General features: G+C 38.4%; 1 protein-coding gene across 15 annotated transcripts in view; it reads left to right on the top strand.

Moving 5' to 3' along the window:
* Window positions 1-19,684, top strand: part of LOC138760542 (serine/threonine-protein kinase MARK1-like) — a 302,067-nt gene that overhangs the window by 167,821 nt on the left and 114,562 nt on the right. Inside the window, exon 8 of one of the 15 annotated variants that reach the window (XM_069931249.1) lies at window positions 13,563-13,717. The exons of the other annotated variants lie outside the window; for them this stretch is intronic. Coding sequence (XP_069787350.1) covers window positions 13,563-13,622 — 60 coding nt within the window. The 3' untranslated portion in view covers window positions 13,623-13,717. Of the gene's footprint in view, window positions 1-13,562; window positions 13,718-19,684 lie in introns of those variants that run through there. 15 annotated transcript variants of the gene reach the window in all.

Below are 19,684 nucleotides of genomic sequence, written 5' to 3'. Positions count from 1 at the left end.
TTGGATGGAAGTCAAGTGATCTGCCAAATATTAAAATGGCCATATATTTTCACCTTTGACATTTCTATTTCCCATGATGAATATCCTTGTAATCAGCTAATAAAGATGATAATGTTTGAAAATAATAACAAGCCAGTGATGCAGTGATTAGATATATCAGAAAAATGCAATGGAATGACTGCCAATATTTTGAAGACAGTAAATTCATATAAATTATATTGAATCCCACAGATATTTGTTGCTGGCACAAATGTGTCTGTGATAACATCCACATCAGGTTTTATGTAAATTGAAAAACAGCCTTTTGGGGATGTGCAGCTTTAATGGTGACGTTAAATGTGCCAATGAGCTTCAAGTAGTCCAAAGTGCACAAGATCAACCTGCTGAACACAGGCCTTTTTATGGGGCAATGCTGCCTTGAAGGCAGCTCAATGGAAAAAAAAAGGTGAATTGGCCTACAAGGCTGATCCACCGTTTCTTTCTTACTGAGCAGTCTTCCAGAACTGAGGGACGGAGGGCAAATGGTGCAGTAGCGTTGTCCATCGCTGTCATCCATATACACTAGCAAGTGAAAAATTAAAATAGACATTCCGTCCCACCCAAAAGAACAAAATTCTTACTGCAGACAAACAGGTACTTTGGAAAAATAAATCTGCAATAATATACATTAAATTGCATATCTGGGGAGGAGTCACGTGATGGAGTAGTGGCCGGACGGTGAACTCCAGCCCTCTCCAGAAAAGTCGGGAAAAACAAGAGAAAATACAAAGGCACAGAAATACAAGTTAAAGAAAAGTGAGTATAAAGGAGGAAAGAAGATGGAGACAAAAGGAGAAAAATCAAAATCAACGGAAAGAAGAGAGGAAGAGAAGACAACGGAGGAAAAAGGTGAAGGCCTTACCTGTCCGAAGAGGCCCGCTGTGGAGAGAAGACCCCACTACCTCAGGTCGGTAGAAAAAGAACTACAACAATGGCTCACAGAGCCGAGTAAAAGTGCGCAACCGCGCATGCGCGACTCCTCGCGCATGCGCGATGCGCATTAAAAAAAACACACCGACGGGAGGGGGGACCAGCTGGGGAGTCGATCTCCACAGCCGGCAACGACAGCTGCAGAACACCTGCAGCAAGAAGAGACCACAGAAGACAATGGAAACAAGAAAGAAGAGGAGGAAAGGGCAGCAAAGAAACAACAGATGGCCAACCTAGAGGAAGAAGAAGAGGAAGAATACAGTGAAATAGATAAAGGGAAAGGCAAGGTAAAGGATATACTTGCTCTTGTTAGAGGATACATGGAGTCATTTAAAGAATGGCAAACACAGGAATTCAATGATTTAAGAAGAAGAAGAAACAACACAGAAGAGAAAATAAATAAAATGGATATGACCTTAACAGAAATGGGGAAAAAAATGGACAAGATGGAAGAACGGGCAATAGCAGCAGAAATGGAGGTAGAAGACTTAAAAAAGAAATTGGAGGAATCTAATAAAAAAACTAAAGAGACACAAGAATTACTAGCCCAAAAAATAGATATAATGGAAAATTATAACAGAAGAAATAACATAAAGATAGTGGGCCTTAAGGAAGACGAAGAAGGCAAGAATATGAGGGAGTTTATAAAAGAATGGATCCCTAAGACCCTAGGATGTCCAGAACTACAGCAAGAAATGGAAATAGAAAGGGCACATAGAGCATTGGCCCCTAAACCACAACCACAACAAAAACCAAGATCTATTGTAGTAAAATTCCTAAGATATACTACAAGAGAAAAGGTACTGGAGAAGACAATGGAAAAAGTAAGAGAGGGCAACAAACCACTGGAGTATAAAGGGCAAAAAATCTTCATTTATCCAGATATAAGCTTTGAACTCCTAAAGAAGAGAAAAGAGTTCAATACAGCAAAAGCGATTTTATGGAAGAAAGGATATAAATTTACACTGAAGCATCCTGCGGTATTGAAAATATTTATTCCAGGACAACAAAACAGACTATTCTCGGATCCAGAAGAAGCACGAAAATTTGCAGAACAATTACAAAAATAGACTGAGGGATGAAGACGGGTAATGAGAGCAAAAATGATCACGATTGATATGTATGTGGGTAAAGACAAAAATAGACTGAGGGATGAAGACGGGTAAGGAGGGTAAAAATGACCACGATTGATATGTATGCGGGTAAAGAGGTATAAGAGTGAATAGAGACAATGGGCATATGTGAAAGTATCTGTAATTAGAGGAAAACATAGAGAGTATAGACAAGAATTAATAAGGGAAGGTAATGGAATAGAGAGAATAAGGAGGGAATTAAAAGAGTGACCTTTGTGACATATAAAAAGCGAAATCTTTTCTGGGGGGGGCTGGGTGGGGGAAAAGAGCGGTCACTGCAAAATCAGTTGACGCTTGCGAGTGGATTCGCAAATCCAAATGGAGAGGGGAGATGTGGTTGTCCGACAAGGGATAAAGGGCAACTCAGGAGGGGAAGGGGAGATTGGGGATAAAGAAGATAGAAATAGGAGAATAAGGAAAATGTTGGATGTTGTAGGAATGTTGTCTGGTAAAGAGTTGAAAATAAGAAAACAGAAATGGAAAAGGAGGAAAGGTAATGATGGAAAAACGGAAAGAGAAGATAAACAAAATATGAAATGGCTACGCTGAACTATATGACTCTAAATATTAATGGAATACATAACCAAATTAAAAGGAAGAAACTACTAAATTTACTGAAAAAGGAAAAAATAGATATAGCATTTGTCCAAGAAACACACTTAACTGAATTGGAGCACAAGAAATTAAAGAGAGATTGGGTAGGACATGTAACAGCAGCATCGTATAATTCAAAAGCAAGAGGAGTGGCTATATTAATTAGCAAAAATGTGCCATTTAAAATAGAAGAGGAAATAATAGATCCAGCAGGGAGATATGTTATGATAAAATGTCAGATATATTCAGAGCTTTGGAATCTACTTAATATATATTCACCTAACGAAGAAGATCAAAAGTTTATGCAAGATATCTTTTTGAAGGTAGCTAATACGCAAGGGAACATACTAATAGGAGGGGATTTCAATCTGAATTTGGATCCAAATATGGATAAAACGGGGAAAAAAATTAACAGGAAGAACAAAGTAACCAAATTTATAATTAAATCAATGCAAGAAATGAAACTTGTGGACATATGGAGGAAACAAAACCCAAAAGAAAAGGAATACTCATACTACTCGACTAGACATAAAACATACTCAAGGATAGACCTATTCCTGTTATCAGCCCACATTCAAGGGAGAGTTAGAAAAACGGAATATAAAGCTAGGCTATTATCGGACCACTCACCCCTGTTATTGGCAATAGAGCTAGAGGACATCCCTCCAAGAATGTATAGATGGAGATTAAACCCCATGCTACTTAAAAGACAGGATTTTAGAGAATTTATTGAAAAACAATTAAAAATGTACTTTGAAGTAAATACGGAATCAGTGGAAGATAAGTTTATACTATGGGACGCAATGAAAGCATTCATTAAAGGGCAAATAATAAGTTATGCAAGCAAGATGAAGAAGGACTATAATCAGGAAACAGAGCAGTTGGAAAGGGAAATAATAAACATAGAAAAAAAATTAGCAATAAAGGAAGATACAACCAAAAGAAGAGAATTGGCGGATAAAAAAATAAAATATGAAACATTACAAACATATAAGGTGGAGAAGAATATAATGAAGACAAAACAGAAATATTATGAACTAGGTGAAAAAACACACAAAATCTTAGCATGGCAGCTTAAGACAGAGCAAACTAAGAAAATGGTATTGGCAACAAGGAAAAAAGACAAACAAATTACATATAATCCAAAAGAAATTAAGGAAAACTTCAGAGAATTCTATGAACAATTATACCGAACCGAAAACGAAGGGAAAGAAGGGAAAATAGATGAATTTTTGACTAAAATTGAACTACCAAAACTACAAATAGAGGAACAAAATAAATTAACAGAACCATTTGGAACAGTAGAAATACAAGAGATAATAAAAAATTTACCAAATAATAAGACACCAGGAGAGGATGGACTCCCAATAGAATTCTACAAAACATTTAAAGACCTAATAATACCGCCCCTCCTGGATGTAATCAACCAGATTGATGAGACACAAAACTTACCAGATTCATGTAAAACAGCAATAATTACAGTGATACTAAAACAAGGGAAAGATCCACTCTCACCAGCGTCATATAGACCAATATCTCTGCTAAACACAGATTATAAGATAATAGCTAAACTATTAGCGAACAGATTAGCAGAACAGGTACCGAAAATGGTAAATTTAGACCAAACTGGATTTATCAAAAAAAGACGCACAACAGACAATATTTGTAAATTTATTAACTTAATTCATGCAGTAGAAGGAAATAAAGCACCGGCAGTAGCAGTTGCTTTAGACGCAGAGAAGGCCTTCGACAGAGTAGAATGGAATTACTTGTTCAAAGTATTGCAAAAATTCAGTTTACCGGAGAAGTTTATTAATTGGATTAAAGCATTATATGAGGGACCGTTAGCGAAAGTGACAGTAAATGGACATGTATCAAAGCAATTTAACTTAAGCAGGTCAACGCGGCAGGGATGCCCACTATCACCATTATTGTTTGCGCTAGCTATAGAACCACTAGCAGAATCGATAAGAAGAGATAATAATATAAAAGGAATAAAAATAAAAGACAGGGAATATAAAATCAGTCTGTTTGCGGATGATGTGATAGTGTACTTAACAGAACCAGAACTATCAATAAAAGAACTATATAAGAAATTGAAGGAATATGGAGAAGTGTCGGGATACAAGATAAACGTAAATAAAAGTGAAGCAATGCCTATGAATAACGCGGATTTCTCAAAATTTAAGGAGGAATCCCCATTCAGATGGCAAACGCAGGCAATAAGATACCTAGGTGTGCAAATAAACAAAAATCTAGGCCAATTATATAAACTGAATTACAATCCACTAATGAAAAAATTACAGGACGATTTAGAGCATTGGAAAGAGCTACCACTAACACTGATAGGAAGGATAAACTGTATTAAAATGAACATTTTTCCAAGGATACTATACTTATTTCAGGCATTGCCAATACAACTGACAGAAAAATTCTTCAAAGAGTTAAAGAAAATAATAAGGAGATTTTTATGGAGAGGGGGGAAACCGAGGATAGCACTAGATAAATTAACAGAATGGTATAAACAAGGAGGCTTACAATTGCCAAACTTCAAAAATTATTATAGAGCCGCACAATTAAGGTACCTATCAGATTTTTATCAAACAAGGGAAAAACCAGACTGGACGAGACTAGAATTAGATAAAATAGGGGAAAAGATACCTGAACACATATTATATAAATGGGACGAAAAATTGGTACAACATAGAACTTCTCCAGTATTACACCATCTCCTCAATATATGGAAGAAGATTCATGTAGAAAGAAATAAAATAAATTACCAAATACCAAAACTAATATTGACGCAAAATAAGCTACTCCCTTTTACAATAGACAACCTTGCCTTTAGAAAATGGGAAAAAAAAGGGATTAAAAGAATAGAAAATTGTTTTTCAGGAAGTAGATTCTTATCCTTTGAACAAATGAGAGATAAGTACAATATAACTGGAGATACAGCGCTGGCATATTACCAACTGAGATCCTACTTGAAAGATAAATTAGGAAGCAACTTGAGTTTACCAGAGGGAAGTAACCTTGAATATGTGATTACAGATACAATGTTAATCAAAAGATTTATAAAAAATATGTATATTAAACTGCAAGAAAAGGAAAATGAGGAAACAAATGGTAAAACTAAACAAAAATGGGAACAAGATTTAAATATAAAGATAAAAAAGGAAACATGGGAGAAGTTATGCTCTGGAACGATGAGAAATACAATAAATACGAGGCTGCGTATGATACAATATAATTGGTTACACAGACTATACATTACACCGCAAAAGTTAAATAAATGGGACCCAACAGTATCTGATAGATGTTTTCGATGTAAAAAAGAAAGGGGAACAACAATTCATGCAATCTGGACATGTGAGAGAGTAGAAAAATTTTGGGATGATCTCAATCAGATATTAAATAAAATAACAGAAAACAATATACCAAAGAATCCAGAGATCTTTCTCCTAAGTAACATAAAAAATAAAGAATTTGGAATTGACTTGGAGGATGCACAAAAAAGATTTGTTAAGATAGCCCTAGCCGTAGCAAAAAAATGTATTATGTCAACCTGGAAATTGGAAGATAATTTGAAAATACAACAATGGTATATAGAAATGAATAAATGTATTCCATTAGAAAAAATAACATATAGTTTAAGAAATAATATTGAAATATTCGAACAAGTATGGGAGCCTTACATTAAATACAATAGCGAAAACCTACCGGGAACAAACATTACCTAAGTTGATGGAAGGAGAAGAAAAGAAAAGAATGGACTCAGTAGAATTTCTGGTGTATTTTTGTTGAATGACAACATTGTCTAACTGAATTAATGCAACCTAGATTGTATACCTAAAATGGATGAGAGGGGGGGGGGTGGGGGGGTGGCTTGGGAGGAGGGAGGGGGGAGGGAGAAAAAGTCACTGTAAATGTGTGGAAAAGAAAAAGTGTATATCATGGCTATTGTGATTTATGGTGTGAAAAATAAAAAATTAAAAAAAAAAAAAAAAAATTGCATATCTGACCACACTGAGCGCTTTAAAATTTGCCCTCCTGGGTTGCAGGCTGACTACGACATTGCAACGTCATCAGCCTCCCCCTTCGCCGCCACATATAAAATTTGCGCTCCTGCGTTTACGACATTGCAACGTCATCAGCCTCCCCCTTCGCAGCCGCATTCAGCTTCATGGCCTTTATGGAGAAGGTGGAGAGAGTCAGTGGATTGGAGTTCACCTTTTGATTCTACCCTCAGAACTTTCAACAAGATAAGTGAAGTGATGTAAAGGCATGAATAACCGCCATTACATTCTTTTTTTTCCCCACTATAAAAAGGCCTAATGAATTTGTCAGCCTCATCAGAGAACTGGGAACAGAGTGTATTGCAGTTGCATATGTGGATTAAACTGTGGACAGTCATTGGGATGAATGATGCAGCCATAATCAACTCTCATTTTTCATTTATCAGTATGACTGAAATGGATAAAACTTTCATCTCTATCAGACATTTAATAAAACTCTTTTAATTAGCCAACCAATTGTTAGGAAATCCTTATGGTACAGCATCTGCTTCCCCAGGTGATACCTACCATGCTGCTATTAAACACAATAGGACCTTGTTTTGAACTTGCAGATGTTTTAGCAGCACTTATAAGCTCAGTGTGGCTTCATTTCCATCACTTAAAAGTTCATAAGCTCATTAAGACCTCTTCCCACATCCCTTATGAACTCACTCACGGGGGAGGGGGGGGGTGTCCCATTCCCGTGCTCCATTTAAACACTTTGGGGCTACATTTCCACATTTCCTTAAAACTTGCAGCTTGTTTTCTGTGCTCCTCTTAGTTTCAACTAATTGCCGAAAAAATGTTTTATTCTTTCATAAGAAAAGTGAAGTGTTGGTGAGCAAGTAGAAATAATATCTGTTAGTCCATAAAATGTGCAAAACTAGACCCAGCAGAATTCAAAGGATAATGAATTATTGGAGTTTGCATGCCTTTAGGAGTAGGTAAACAGGGATAGGAAGGTTGTACTGATTTTAAATTGGAACTGGCGCAAGGGTCATTGCTTCTCGAGCTGGCTGCACCATTTGTCAAGAGTACAGCTGACTTCACTTTTCTGCTTGATTCCCATGTCCCTTAATTCCTCTGGATTTCAAAAATGTGTCAGTCTTGTAGTTAATGACTGTGAGGCCACTGCCCTGTGGCATGGAGAATTACAAAGGTGTTTAATCTTCTGAGTTCAGAAATTCCTTCAAATATCAGACCTGAATGTTCCCTTAACCTGAAATTGTTGTACGTTATATCCAAGGTGCCCTGCCTAGGGAAATCGTCTCTTGATATTTACCCTGTCAATTTCTGTCAGTATCTTGCTCAATAAAATTGACTCTGTTCTACTAAATTCCAGAAAAATATAGGTCTGTTCCCACATGGCTTGTGTGGAATAAACGATTAATTTTTCAGTTAACCATGAGACTGTTGAAAACTCAGTTCGTACCTTTTATTCATCCCTCAAGATATTACTGATTCCATTGCCTTCATAAGGTGGCTGCTTGGTTTGAACTGTACATAAACTTAACTGCAGTGTAAAACTCCTCAGCCCAATTCTTGATTTGCCCTAGTTTTGTTCCCTCATTGCCCCTCAATTGCTTTTAAGTTAAGACAAACCTGATATTAAAATTCTCATCTTTGTTGTTAAACTTTCCACATCACTGTAAATGATTCTTGTCCAATAGGGCTTTGAGATATCTGCACTTGAATTGAAGGGCCATAGCTTTGGTATAAAACCTCGGTGCCCAAACCTCTCTCTCCGATGTTCATTTAAGGCAGTCGCTCAACCTGATAATCTGGTTATCTTTTCTGATAATCTAATATCTTTTACGTGAACCATTCCCAAATTGTGTTTGACAATGATGTTATGACATGCTTAGATGTTCGTTAAAATCATTAAAATGTGATTTAAATGCAAGTTGTTTTCATGATTAAAAATGAGGAGCTGAAGGTGTCCAAGATGGGCAACCCTTTACTTTTGATGACTTCGGCATTTTAGGAACTGGTTCTACAACACATTCCCTAAACGAGTTGACCTGTACTCAATTTGATTTGGAAAATTTTCTAATTTTTTTTCACCTAATTTGGGGTTGAATTTGTCCTGCAAACTGGGCAGAACAAACCCTGAAGGGTAAAGATATCTTTTAATCCATTTAATTTGCGGGGTAAATACCAAGCTATGTACAACATAGCAATGATTTTAAAGCACCCCGTTGGATCCACACTCAAATTTACAGGAAAAATATAGGGAAGCCATAAATATTTTAAAGCTTATTGGTACAAATAGAAAACTGTCAATATAAACTATGATGCCAAAATACTGTAACAGCAGTACCCAATGTTAAAGACTAAAAGAATCCCACAAATTTCATGAAGTATTATATGAATTTTTCCAATTAAAAAAATCTATTTGACACTTGAATATGAAAGGAAGGACTACTATAATTAATGGCTGCATCATAATGGCTACTGTCTAGTTAGCGAAGGCGAACAGAGATTCTATGAATGAGTTCAAGACTCACGGATGGTATATTGCCTCCCAAGTGCCAGGGTCAGGAATGACTCTGATCAACCCCACAGTATCTTGAAGTGGAAGGGTGAGCAGCCAGATGTCATCGTGCCTGTTGGTATCAATTACATAGATTGGAGTAGGGATGAGGGCCCGAAGATAGGGAGTGAGGAAAGAAGCTGAGAAGCCGCATTTTGTGCTAATCTCGATTGCCGCCTGTGCCACGCTCCAGTGAAGGTAGGAATAAGAAATTGTGCCAGATGAATGTGTAGCTGAAGAGTTGATGCAGGAGGTAGGGGTTCAAATTTGTGGATCATTGGGATCTCTTCTGCAGAAGGTCTGACCTGCACAAAAAGGACGGGCTTCACCTGAAGTGGAGAGGAACCAATATCCTGAAGGGCAGGTTTGCTCAAGTTGTTGGGGAGGGTTTAGTCTAGTTTTGCATGGGGATTGGTACCAGAATGTGAGTGCAGAGAATAGGGCAGAAGGTGGGAAGGACGATGCAGTGCATTGTGGGTTTGTGAGGAATTACATTCAGGGGAGGAAGCATTAATGTAGTCATTTGGAGGAATTGAATTGTGTCTATTTCAATACAAGGGGTATCAAGAATAAAAGAGGTGAACAGAGCACGGATCAGTATGTGGAATTACCATGTTGCGGCTGTTATAAGGTCTTGGCTGATGCAGATACTAGGGTTTAGGTGTTTTAAAAGGAATAAGATGGGAGGTAAGAGAAGAGTGAGGGGAAGGGAGTGGCATTACTGGTCAGGGGTAGTATCATGGCTGTAAAGGAAGGATGCTGAAGAGGGAGTGGGTGGAAGTCAGAAATTGGAAGAGAGCAATCCTGTATTGGGAGTAGTCTATTTGCCCCAAATAGCCCTTGGGACACTGAGGAGCAGATAAGTAGGCAGATTTTGGAATGGTGCTGAAATTACAGGGTTATTGTTATGGAAGACTGGTACCACCTGGTTGCAAGAGGGATGGATGGGGCAGAATTTGTTAAATGTGTCCAAGAAGGATTCCTGACACATTAGTCCTTTGCACACCATAGGCGTGCAGTAACCCTACTTGAACCCGGGTGAAATTCCTGGGAAGCCAGGACTTCCTGGGCCTTTCATACCACAGTCCAAATTCCATGGAATTTGCCTTCCCTGGCAATTTAGGGGTGTCTTGCCACCAGTAGTGACACATTTTGCACTGAGGCTACTCTAACCAGAGTTCTCAGGATCTAGGAATTGGGCCTTTGTCGCTCCCAATTGTTAACTCAAACCGACCTTCACTGATATGTGAACTGGATACAGGATTTTAGTTTAAAGACCTTATTGGTTCCTCTGACAGGTTGTTTAATGCCTATACGAAATTGCCAGCATTAGGACCAGGTGGTTGAACCCTTTGGAGCAGTACTGTGTCTCTGCTCTACCAGGTCCACTATAACTTTGCATAATTAATTGCATAAAGCAAGTTTAATATTATGCCACAAGGCAATATGAAATATTTTAAATTATTTTCAGTTATTTCTGATTTCTAAATATTGCCAATTTGTGTACACATACTGCGTTATTTGGCAAAACATGTTTTTAGATTGTGCTCATTCTGATAGGCAAATTTTGTTAATCATACTGAAGAGTGCATTAATCAACATCCCTGATAGAGAGGCCAAAGGAATGTCAGGTTTTGACAGATAATACTGTGTGGGGCTTCTTCATTTACAGTCCCCTCTTCTCCCATGCCCTCACTGATCAAAATATTTGATGTTTTATGTTACTGCCAAAGTTTTTTAAAGTTAAGGTTTAAATTAATTACAATATTTGATCAACATCCTTGCGCATCCTGAAAAATTCCAGTATGCTGGAATCCTGTAAAAGGAATGATTGTCAGACCTTCAATTTTTGTGCACTTAACCTGACAAGTCAAGTTTTTATCATCTGATTATACATCAACAATTCCATGAAACAGTGTTCTCTGATCCTCAGTGCAAAAGATGCAGACGCACAACCAGACATAACACACATTCAGACAAACAATACATATGTAGGACAAGTATAATGAGAGAAAATCCTACATTTTGAAGAAGCTTCCTCAAATTATTATTTCAAAATTTCGTCCACACTATTTAACACCCCAAGAAGAATTGCACCCACTTGAATCTTTTTTAGAACTTAAACAGAATTTGCTCCAACTTATTCATATCTAAGCTGTTCCATTTCATACAAATGGTAGTAAAATTGTGGATCACTTTCCCAAACCTTTCCAGATGTGGAACAATTAGAGCTTTCATGATTGCAACCTCTAGTCTTTTGTAAGATGGGCCTATTGAGATACACAGCGCAAGATTGCTGAGTTGGAATAAAGAGCAGTCGTGATCTAATTCAACAGTAGAGTAGGTTCAAAGGGCTGGAAAGCTAAATGACTTTTCTGTGCATTCCAATGTCATGATTAGTAATTTGAACTGCTATTGGATAAAATAAATGGTTTAGTGTAGGAATAATGTGTTAGTACATTTGGAAATTACAGTAGAGCCATTTAAAATCAGTCAGATAAGAAGACAGTTGTAGGAGTGTCAGAAAAGTTCCAATGTACTTGGTTGACTGTGTTGATGCCAATGAGCTCAACTGGAAGTCTTGTGATTATTTCAAGGGTGTTCATTGTTCAAGGGTGTTTACTTCAAGGGTACGTTGAAAAGGCAGGAAAGTGGGAACAGGAAGCAGGGTAAGTTCCAGTGTTTCACAACAGTCAGACCTGCAAACTTTCCTGAATTAAAGGTCAGGAAACCTTCCAATAAAGCAAACCAAGCTGTCGTGCTGACAAAGATGGCAATGGCACAGTGCCTCAACTCTCTCACACCAGAGTATAAATTGGATTTCAGTGCCTTGGCCAGGGAAGGCAAGTAGAATTCTTTCTTCATTCCTTTGGTTCCTCTTCTTTCTCATGCTTCATGATTTCCAGCAGATTATTCACCTTGAAAGAATGGCAGCTATTAAAATTGAGAACAAATAGAGGAGGCTGCCAGAATGATTACCCATCTTCCAAATCATGTTGCTCTTTCAGTACCCTGACTAGAGTCTCAAATTAACTTAGAATATATTCAAATGAGGGCCAATGGTGCAATAACTGTGAATTTGCTGGTTCGGCACAAGGATAACTTGATGTGAAAATTACTAAATAGATTATGTCTACAAATCCAGGAACAGTATTCCTCAATTGCCTCTGGTATAGCATGCAATTCTAATGTGGTTGCCATTAAAATCCAAGTAGGATGTGTGCCTTTGTCAATTAGAAAATATAGGGTTTATTTTTCAACTGCTTTTCGTTCTCTTCTATCCCTTGCCACTCATTGCTGCCATGTAACATCCAATTTAGACATAAAATTCCTCTGAGAGCCTTCATTGCCAGTAGATGAATAAAAAAAATTGCAGAATAGTGGAAATTGTAAGTGACCGTGGCTGCCAGAAGCAGTGCGAACCAACTTCAAAGATAGTGTCCAAAAGCCTTTAAAAAAATGCTTCAAAATGTAATTTTCAGCAGCAGAAATCAACATTTGGTAAGTTCAGTAAAATCACCGCGACTGCCTGTGTTGATTAGACTTGGCAACAACCATGGTATGTAATTTTCACTCTGAGTGATCCCAGTGCTGAGCCAAATTCACAGTTATTGCACCATTGGCCCTCATTTGAATATATCCAGAGAGGATACTGAAAAAACAACATGCATGAAGCAATTCAATCGGATTGATCTCTGTCCCTGCTTTTGTGGAAGTAGAAACAAAAATTATTAAAGATCCACAAATTGAATGTGGTCATTATGTGCAATTGCTTTATCCATTTACCACTTAGGAATGAAGTTAAACTGAAAGAACTCAATAAAACCTCTCAAGAAGGAAACTAACTTTGTCACTCACCTTGTTTCTTACAAGCTACATATATACATATACATATATATATATATATGTATATATATGTGTGTGTGTGTATATATATATATATATATATATATATATATATATATTCCTTTGGCTTGGCTTCACGGATGAAGATTTATGGAGGGGTAATGTCCACGTCAGCTGCAGGCTCGTTTGTGGCTGACAAGTCCGATGCGGGACAGGCAGACATGGTTGCAGCGGTTGCAAGAGAAAATTGGTGGGTTGGGTGTTGGGTTTTTTCTCCTTTGTCTTTTGTCAGTGAGGTGGGCTCTGCGGTCTTCTTCAAAGGAGGTTGCTGCCCGCCGAACTGTGAGGCGCCAAGATGCGTGGTTTGAAGCGATATCAGCCCACTGGCGGTGGTCAATGTGGCAGGCACCAAGAGATTTTTTTTTTTTCCAGGCCAAACATTTTGGCAGTTTCTGCAAAACAGGACGTCAAGCACTGAAGAGCTGGCTCTGAATGGGCAACTAAAGCGGCATCGTCTGCAAAGAGTAGTTCACGGACAAGTTGCTAAAAGTCACGCACCAAGATCTGGCAATGAATAAAGTTTTGATTTGACACCAATTCCTACAAGCTGTGTTTGGTATTAATATTACAAAGCATAACTTGGCATTTGACCATCAATCCACAAATTATATGTGTATATTGTGACAGATTATGTTGTGTTTGTATTGTATATAGATATGTTTTTTGAAGAAAAATTGGGCAGGACTTTTAGTGTAGGACACATACAAACACTTTAAAACAGATCTTATTTAAAATACTGTAGCTCTGCTCATGCTAGACATGTTGGCTCCAGAGTCTTTGCAAAAGCTTTGGAGAGTGCAAGAGAAGGATTTGAGAACTTTTGAATTGGAAAAGAAAATATCTCAGAGAATAATGAAAGACAAGGTCTTAAAGAATTGAAATAAAATAATGAGGATTTTAAATCAATGGATTACTTGATAGAGAGCTAAAGTAAAATGGCAAGTCAGAAAATTGTGAGCAAGGCACAGATGGGGAAGGAAAGTTATGGAAGAGCTTAAATTTTAAAAGTGGAGAGAAGAGGGAGGAAATGGCAGTTGGAGTAGTACAGGCTAACTGGTGGAATTAGATGAGAGGGAAGATGTGAAAAAAGTTAGAGTGGGAGGGAATAGCTTTCTAAATGGGAAGGAGGTGGGGAGCTGGAGGGGAAGAGAAAGAGAGAGACAGAGGAGGTGTTTAATGGGAACTGGAGAAGTCAATGTTGATGCTGTTTAGTCAGAGAGTGCACAGATGAAATATTAGGTGTTGTTCCTCCAATTTGTCTGAAGCCTCGGTTTGTGCTGCAATGAAGCCAAGGACAGACACATCGGTGTAATAATGTGGTGAGGAATTAAAATGGTTGACCACTGAGAGGTCCTTGTAAATGAACTTGACAGAACGAAGGTCATCAACGAAATGATCTCCCAGTTTGCGACCAGACTCTCTGATGTAGAGGAGGCCACAATGGGAGCACCAAATGCAGTAGATGATCCCTGTAGACTTGCAATTGAAGTGTTTGGAGACCCAAATGGTGGTATGGGAGGAGATGTGGGCACAAGTGTTAGCACTTCTGGTGGCAGAGGGATAGGTACCAAGGGAATGATTAGTGGAAAGGAATGAGTAGATAAAGGAATCACAGAGGGAGCAGTTCCTGCAAAATACAGAGGTTCTCTCACCACTGAAGTCTGAGTATTTCTATGTTGTTTTCTCATCTTTACCATCTTGAGATGGGCATGGACCACATCATCCCTCAAACCTGTTTTATGACTGCATTGCACTTCGGTTTGGATCTGTGTTCCATATTCCTCCTTCAATCTGTATAGTATGAGTTAACTCAGTTTCTTCAACCATCATATCCCAGATTTCAGCTGCCTATGGTGTGGAAATGATAAATGTAGATATACATGGGACATTCCCTTCTGACCCACAAGCCCCCTCTGCCAAAATACACCCATTTGACCAGTTAACCTACTAACCACATACATATTTGGATCATGGGAGGAAACCAGAGCACCTGGAGGAAACCCACGTGGTCATGGGTGAATACACAAACTCCTTACGGACATGCCAGATTCAAACCTGGGTTGCTGGCGCTTGAATATCATTGTGCTAACCATGGAAGTTTGAGTTCAGAAGGTCTTCTCCAAGGTGGTAGAAGAGGTTTTGGAGACTAGTTTATTTGTTATCTATCTTTCTAATGTTTTTTTTCCCTATTTTATTCATCTACCTTTTGTATGCATTGTTTATTTATAATTTAATTTACAATTGTAGTTCCTTTTTGCAAAGAACCTGTTTGAGTGAAGCAAGTAAGAATTTTGGTCAATATGTATGTACAATGTATTTGATGCTATTATCATTTTTTTTGTGTTTCCTCTTCAACCAAGGAAGGGGAATCTAAAACTGGAAACCATAGGTTTAACATGAGATGGAAAAGATTTAAAAGGACACCTTTTTCAAAAAGAATGTGATGAGGTATAGAACGAGTACCAGAGAAGGTTACAATTGTAAAGTTCAATAGACACTTCAACAAGTACATAGACAGGAAAGTTAGCTAAATGCAAACAAATGAGATTTGGTTAGTGGGGTCAGACTGTGGAACTATAACTCTAATTGTGAAATAACTATGAACAAGAGAATGTCAAGAATGTGTTCATCAGCTCTGGATTTCCTCAGAGGAGGAAATAGCCTCTTATAGTGGCACTGTGGCGATACTACAACTCCCAGGAGGCATCAAACTGGCCGTGTTGAGTGCATGATCTAGGTGTGTTTTAGTGATGAAGAGTAAATCCGTTTGCTTCACTCTAGAAACACCTTGTGTGGTTATTTCGTTGTGTCCACTGTGATTCCAGTGGCCACACTCTCGACATTTTTAAAAATTCCTTTTAAATTATAAGGTGAGATCAGCACCAAACCTTCCTAAACCTGGTGAATGGCGAACAGGCACATGTGATCTCTCTTTATTATCTAATTTTTAAAATTGGTATATTTATTACAATTATGAATGGTTTCTCTTGCAAGGCCAATGCTTATTCTTTTAATAGAGTGTCCAAAGCTGAATGTGGCCTTCCAGATGGGTTATTACCAAGGTGGAAGCATAGTTTCTTAATCCTTTTGAATTATAATCATCTAAAAATGAATAGCAACATTAATCTGATCTCTTTAATTATTGATTGTATTGTTACGAGCCCAGAGAAAACCAAAACCCAGCAGCAATAGATATTCACCAAGACAAATGGTTACTTAAACAAAAGTTGCTTTTAATTATTTTTAAACATGAAGACAGAATCACACTTTAATTTATCACTATTGACTTAACTAACCTAACTTAACCCCCTTCTAATTCTAAGTGCACATGTATGTAATGTGTGTGTAAGTTCAGAAAAGTTCTTTGATTCACAGTCCAATCTCACTTTTCATTCACTGTTAACAAGTTCACTGGTTGCAGGCAATTCTTATACTGTGCACAGAATTTAACATTTATAAAGTTCACCAGGCTTTGGTGCTTGAAAGGTAAATGGTTACTGCTCAGGATGGTTCTTGTCGGTTTTCAGAGAGAGAGATTTGTTGTTCCAGGACATCCACAACTGATGTGCTTCCATAAGTCACCTCAGTGTCTTGCTGACGAAACTTGCCCTGTCAGGGTTCTCCAGATGATAAACCTCTATTACTTTCTGGAAGATGAAAACCTTTTCCAGCTGTTCTATTGGGAATTAACAAAATAAATCATCCAGTAAGACTATATTGCAAGCTAATCAAATGCTTAAGATTCTGGTCAAGCCTTGTGTAAAATAAATAATGAATAGTAAAAAGTCTGATCCACATAAAAAGCTGGTCATAAAAATTCAAATTAGAAGATGTAATTTACATTTTAAAATGTAGTATTTTGACCAGGTTCAAGCTTGTTTTATTCTTGTGCAGACTGTTCCTTAAAAACATTTCATCCAGATCACTTGTAAATTATTTAAGCGGAGTATTCTATCGAACAAAGCAGGCATCGATGAGTATGCAAGACGATGTGATGAACATTCACCCCGAATAATTCTTCTCAAGTCTGACGTTTTGCAATTTGAAATCTATAAAATGTATCTCATGAGACTGTAGATGCTGAAATCTGAAGCTGAATTTAATCTGCTGGAGGAACTCAGCGGGTCAAGAAGCATCAGTAGGAGAAAAAGAATGGTCAATGTTTCTGGTCAGAATTTATTTTTAAAAAGTGGTGATGTTGCCAGAGCAGCTGTAATGGCAGGGGTAGCTCTGGTGAGGACCCACAGAGTGCAGGAAGCAGAGAGGCAGCGCTCCCCCACAGGGTCCAGACGCATAGATGGCTCTATGCAGACGTTAGGTGGCCTGGTAAAGGAGCCAACAGTGTCTGGGGGCTTGGCCCGAGATGGCCGTGTCTATGATCAGCAGTGGCCAAGAGGAACTGCAGACTCCGGGGAAGAGGAGGACTGGTACAGGGCACAAGAAAACTTGGAGAACATCCCCCATTTGAGAAGGAGAGGCAGAGGAGATGACCTACAATGCAGTGATCATGCCGGCAGACCAGCGAGGGGCACTGAGGCTGAAGAGCATACAAGCGGCAGGCTGTTGGTGACTACATGTGAGGAAGCCTTGCAGGCTATGGGCGAATGTGGTCAAGAGACTTGCACCAGGCTCAAGACTGGAGATTGGCTCAAGACTGGCCGAAAGGATACCAGGTATTGGAACTGGCACGCGAGAGGAGGCTGAGGGTGCAGGAGACTTCCTGATCATGTTAAGAGGTTTGTATCTGGAGCTCAGGTTGCTGATGGTTTGCACAGAAGTCTGTGTGGCTGCAGGGGCGCTGGAATCCATGGACACTCAGTGACTTTGGGGAGACTATCTTTTGCTTATCTTTCTCTGACTGTAAGGGGTGCTGGGCAATTTCTACTGATAGTGAATTTTTGCTTTTAGTAGACTAAAGGAAATTATGTGCAATATCACATTTTCTTTTTTATTACATGACAATGAAATAATCTTGAAGAACCCTTCAAGACTTGAGTGCAGAGGGGGAGATAGCCAGTACAAGAGGGACAAGGTGGGAGACGTTGGACAGAGGCCAGTAGGGAATTGGTGAACCAGGATGTGGAGAAGAGAAGCTAGTGTAAAGAGGTCAGAAGAAGTAGATTGGCAGATGCCAGACAAAGAGAGAGAGTGTGAAACACAAAAGTCTGCAGATGCTGTGATTCCAGTAAAAACACACCAAAATGCTGGAGGAACTCATCGGGTCTTTTCAGCATCCATAAAAATCAAAGATATATTGCTGATGTTTCGTTCGTTTTGACATTTGCCAGACAAAGAGAGAGAGGCAAGAGAAACAAAGAGAAAAAGAAGAGTCATAAGGCTGGAATGGATCAGAAGACAAAGGCTACCATCCTCCTCCATCCCTCTCTCCCCAATGGATTTTTCCGCTCTCTCAAGGCACATCCTTCGGTTCCATCTGTTTTCTCTTTATAACCACCATATTATCATCTTGACATCAGGTTCCATCCCTTGCAGCCTTTGTCTTCTACTTTCTCATTTCGCCATGTATTACTCATCTTTCCTTTGGCATTTGCGAATCTGCTGCCACCTCCACTTGGTTCACCAATTCCATCTAGGGCCCTTGGCCCAACCCTCCCACCTTGTTGTCTTCTCCACATCCCCAGTCCCAATATGGAGTTTAAGCCTGAAATGTTGAACATTCTCTTCCTCCCACTGATGTTGTTTGACCCACTGAATTCCTCCTTCAGACTGTGCTTGGTTTGTAGTTCATGAGCATAATGCAATAGAAGTTAGTTGGTTACTAGACAGCGTCAATGTGTACACTACTATATCAGAATAGATGGCCTGTGTAAAAGCAACATTACTTTCTGAAGTTTGCATTTGTTCACAGCGTTACACTTCTGGATAAGATTTTTAAATTCATTGAAGCATTTCTGTTTATTTTGTTTTCATTATTAGAATAAGGATTTTTAAACTTTATGTAATGTTTCTAAGTACCATGATAAAATATCCCAAAAAGGTTCAGAGTGGTATGATCATAAAGAAGTGACAAGAGGTCACACAATTAGAAATTAGGATCAGTGGCCAAAAACTTGGCCAAGAAGGTTTTTAAAAAAAAAACAAAGCGCAAGAGACTGCAGATGCATTTTAGAATATTTATTTAATTTTCTTGCAACTGCAGAGAGTATGGTGAAGGACATTGATGGCATATATATTGTGATCTGTGGCTGGGGTTGTGTCTCACCGTGTTGCTTTCTTGAAAATAAAAATTCTTTCCACCTGTTCTGCAGAGAATTGCAAAAAAAAAATCTTTCATCCATAAAGGCTACAATGGACACATGCTGTTTGAGTCTTTTAAAAATCGCCTTAAAAGAGGCAAGGGGAATTAAGTTTAAGAAGGGATTTTTTTTGCATTCGTTCCTAGCAATTGAAGGCAAAACTATCAGTGATGCAGTCATGAAGTTGGAGTGTGCAAAATTTAAGCACTGGAATGGCTTACAGGTGAAGTGAAAGAT

The sequence above is a fragment of the Narcine bancroftii genome, chromosome 4, assembly GCF_036971445.1.
Source record: "Narcine bancroftii isolate sNarBan1 chromosome 4, sNarBan1.hap1, whole genome shotgun sequence".
Taxonomy (NCBI): Eukaryota; Metazoa; Chordata; class Chondrichthyes; order Torpediniformes; family Narcinidae; genus Narcine; species Narcine bancroftii.
This window is presented reverse-complemented; position numbering and strand designations above follow the sequence as displayed.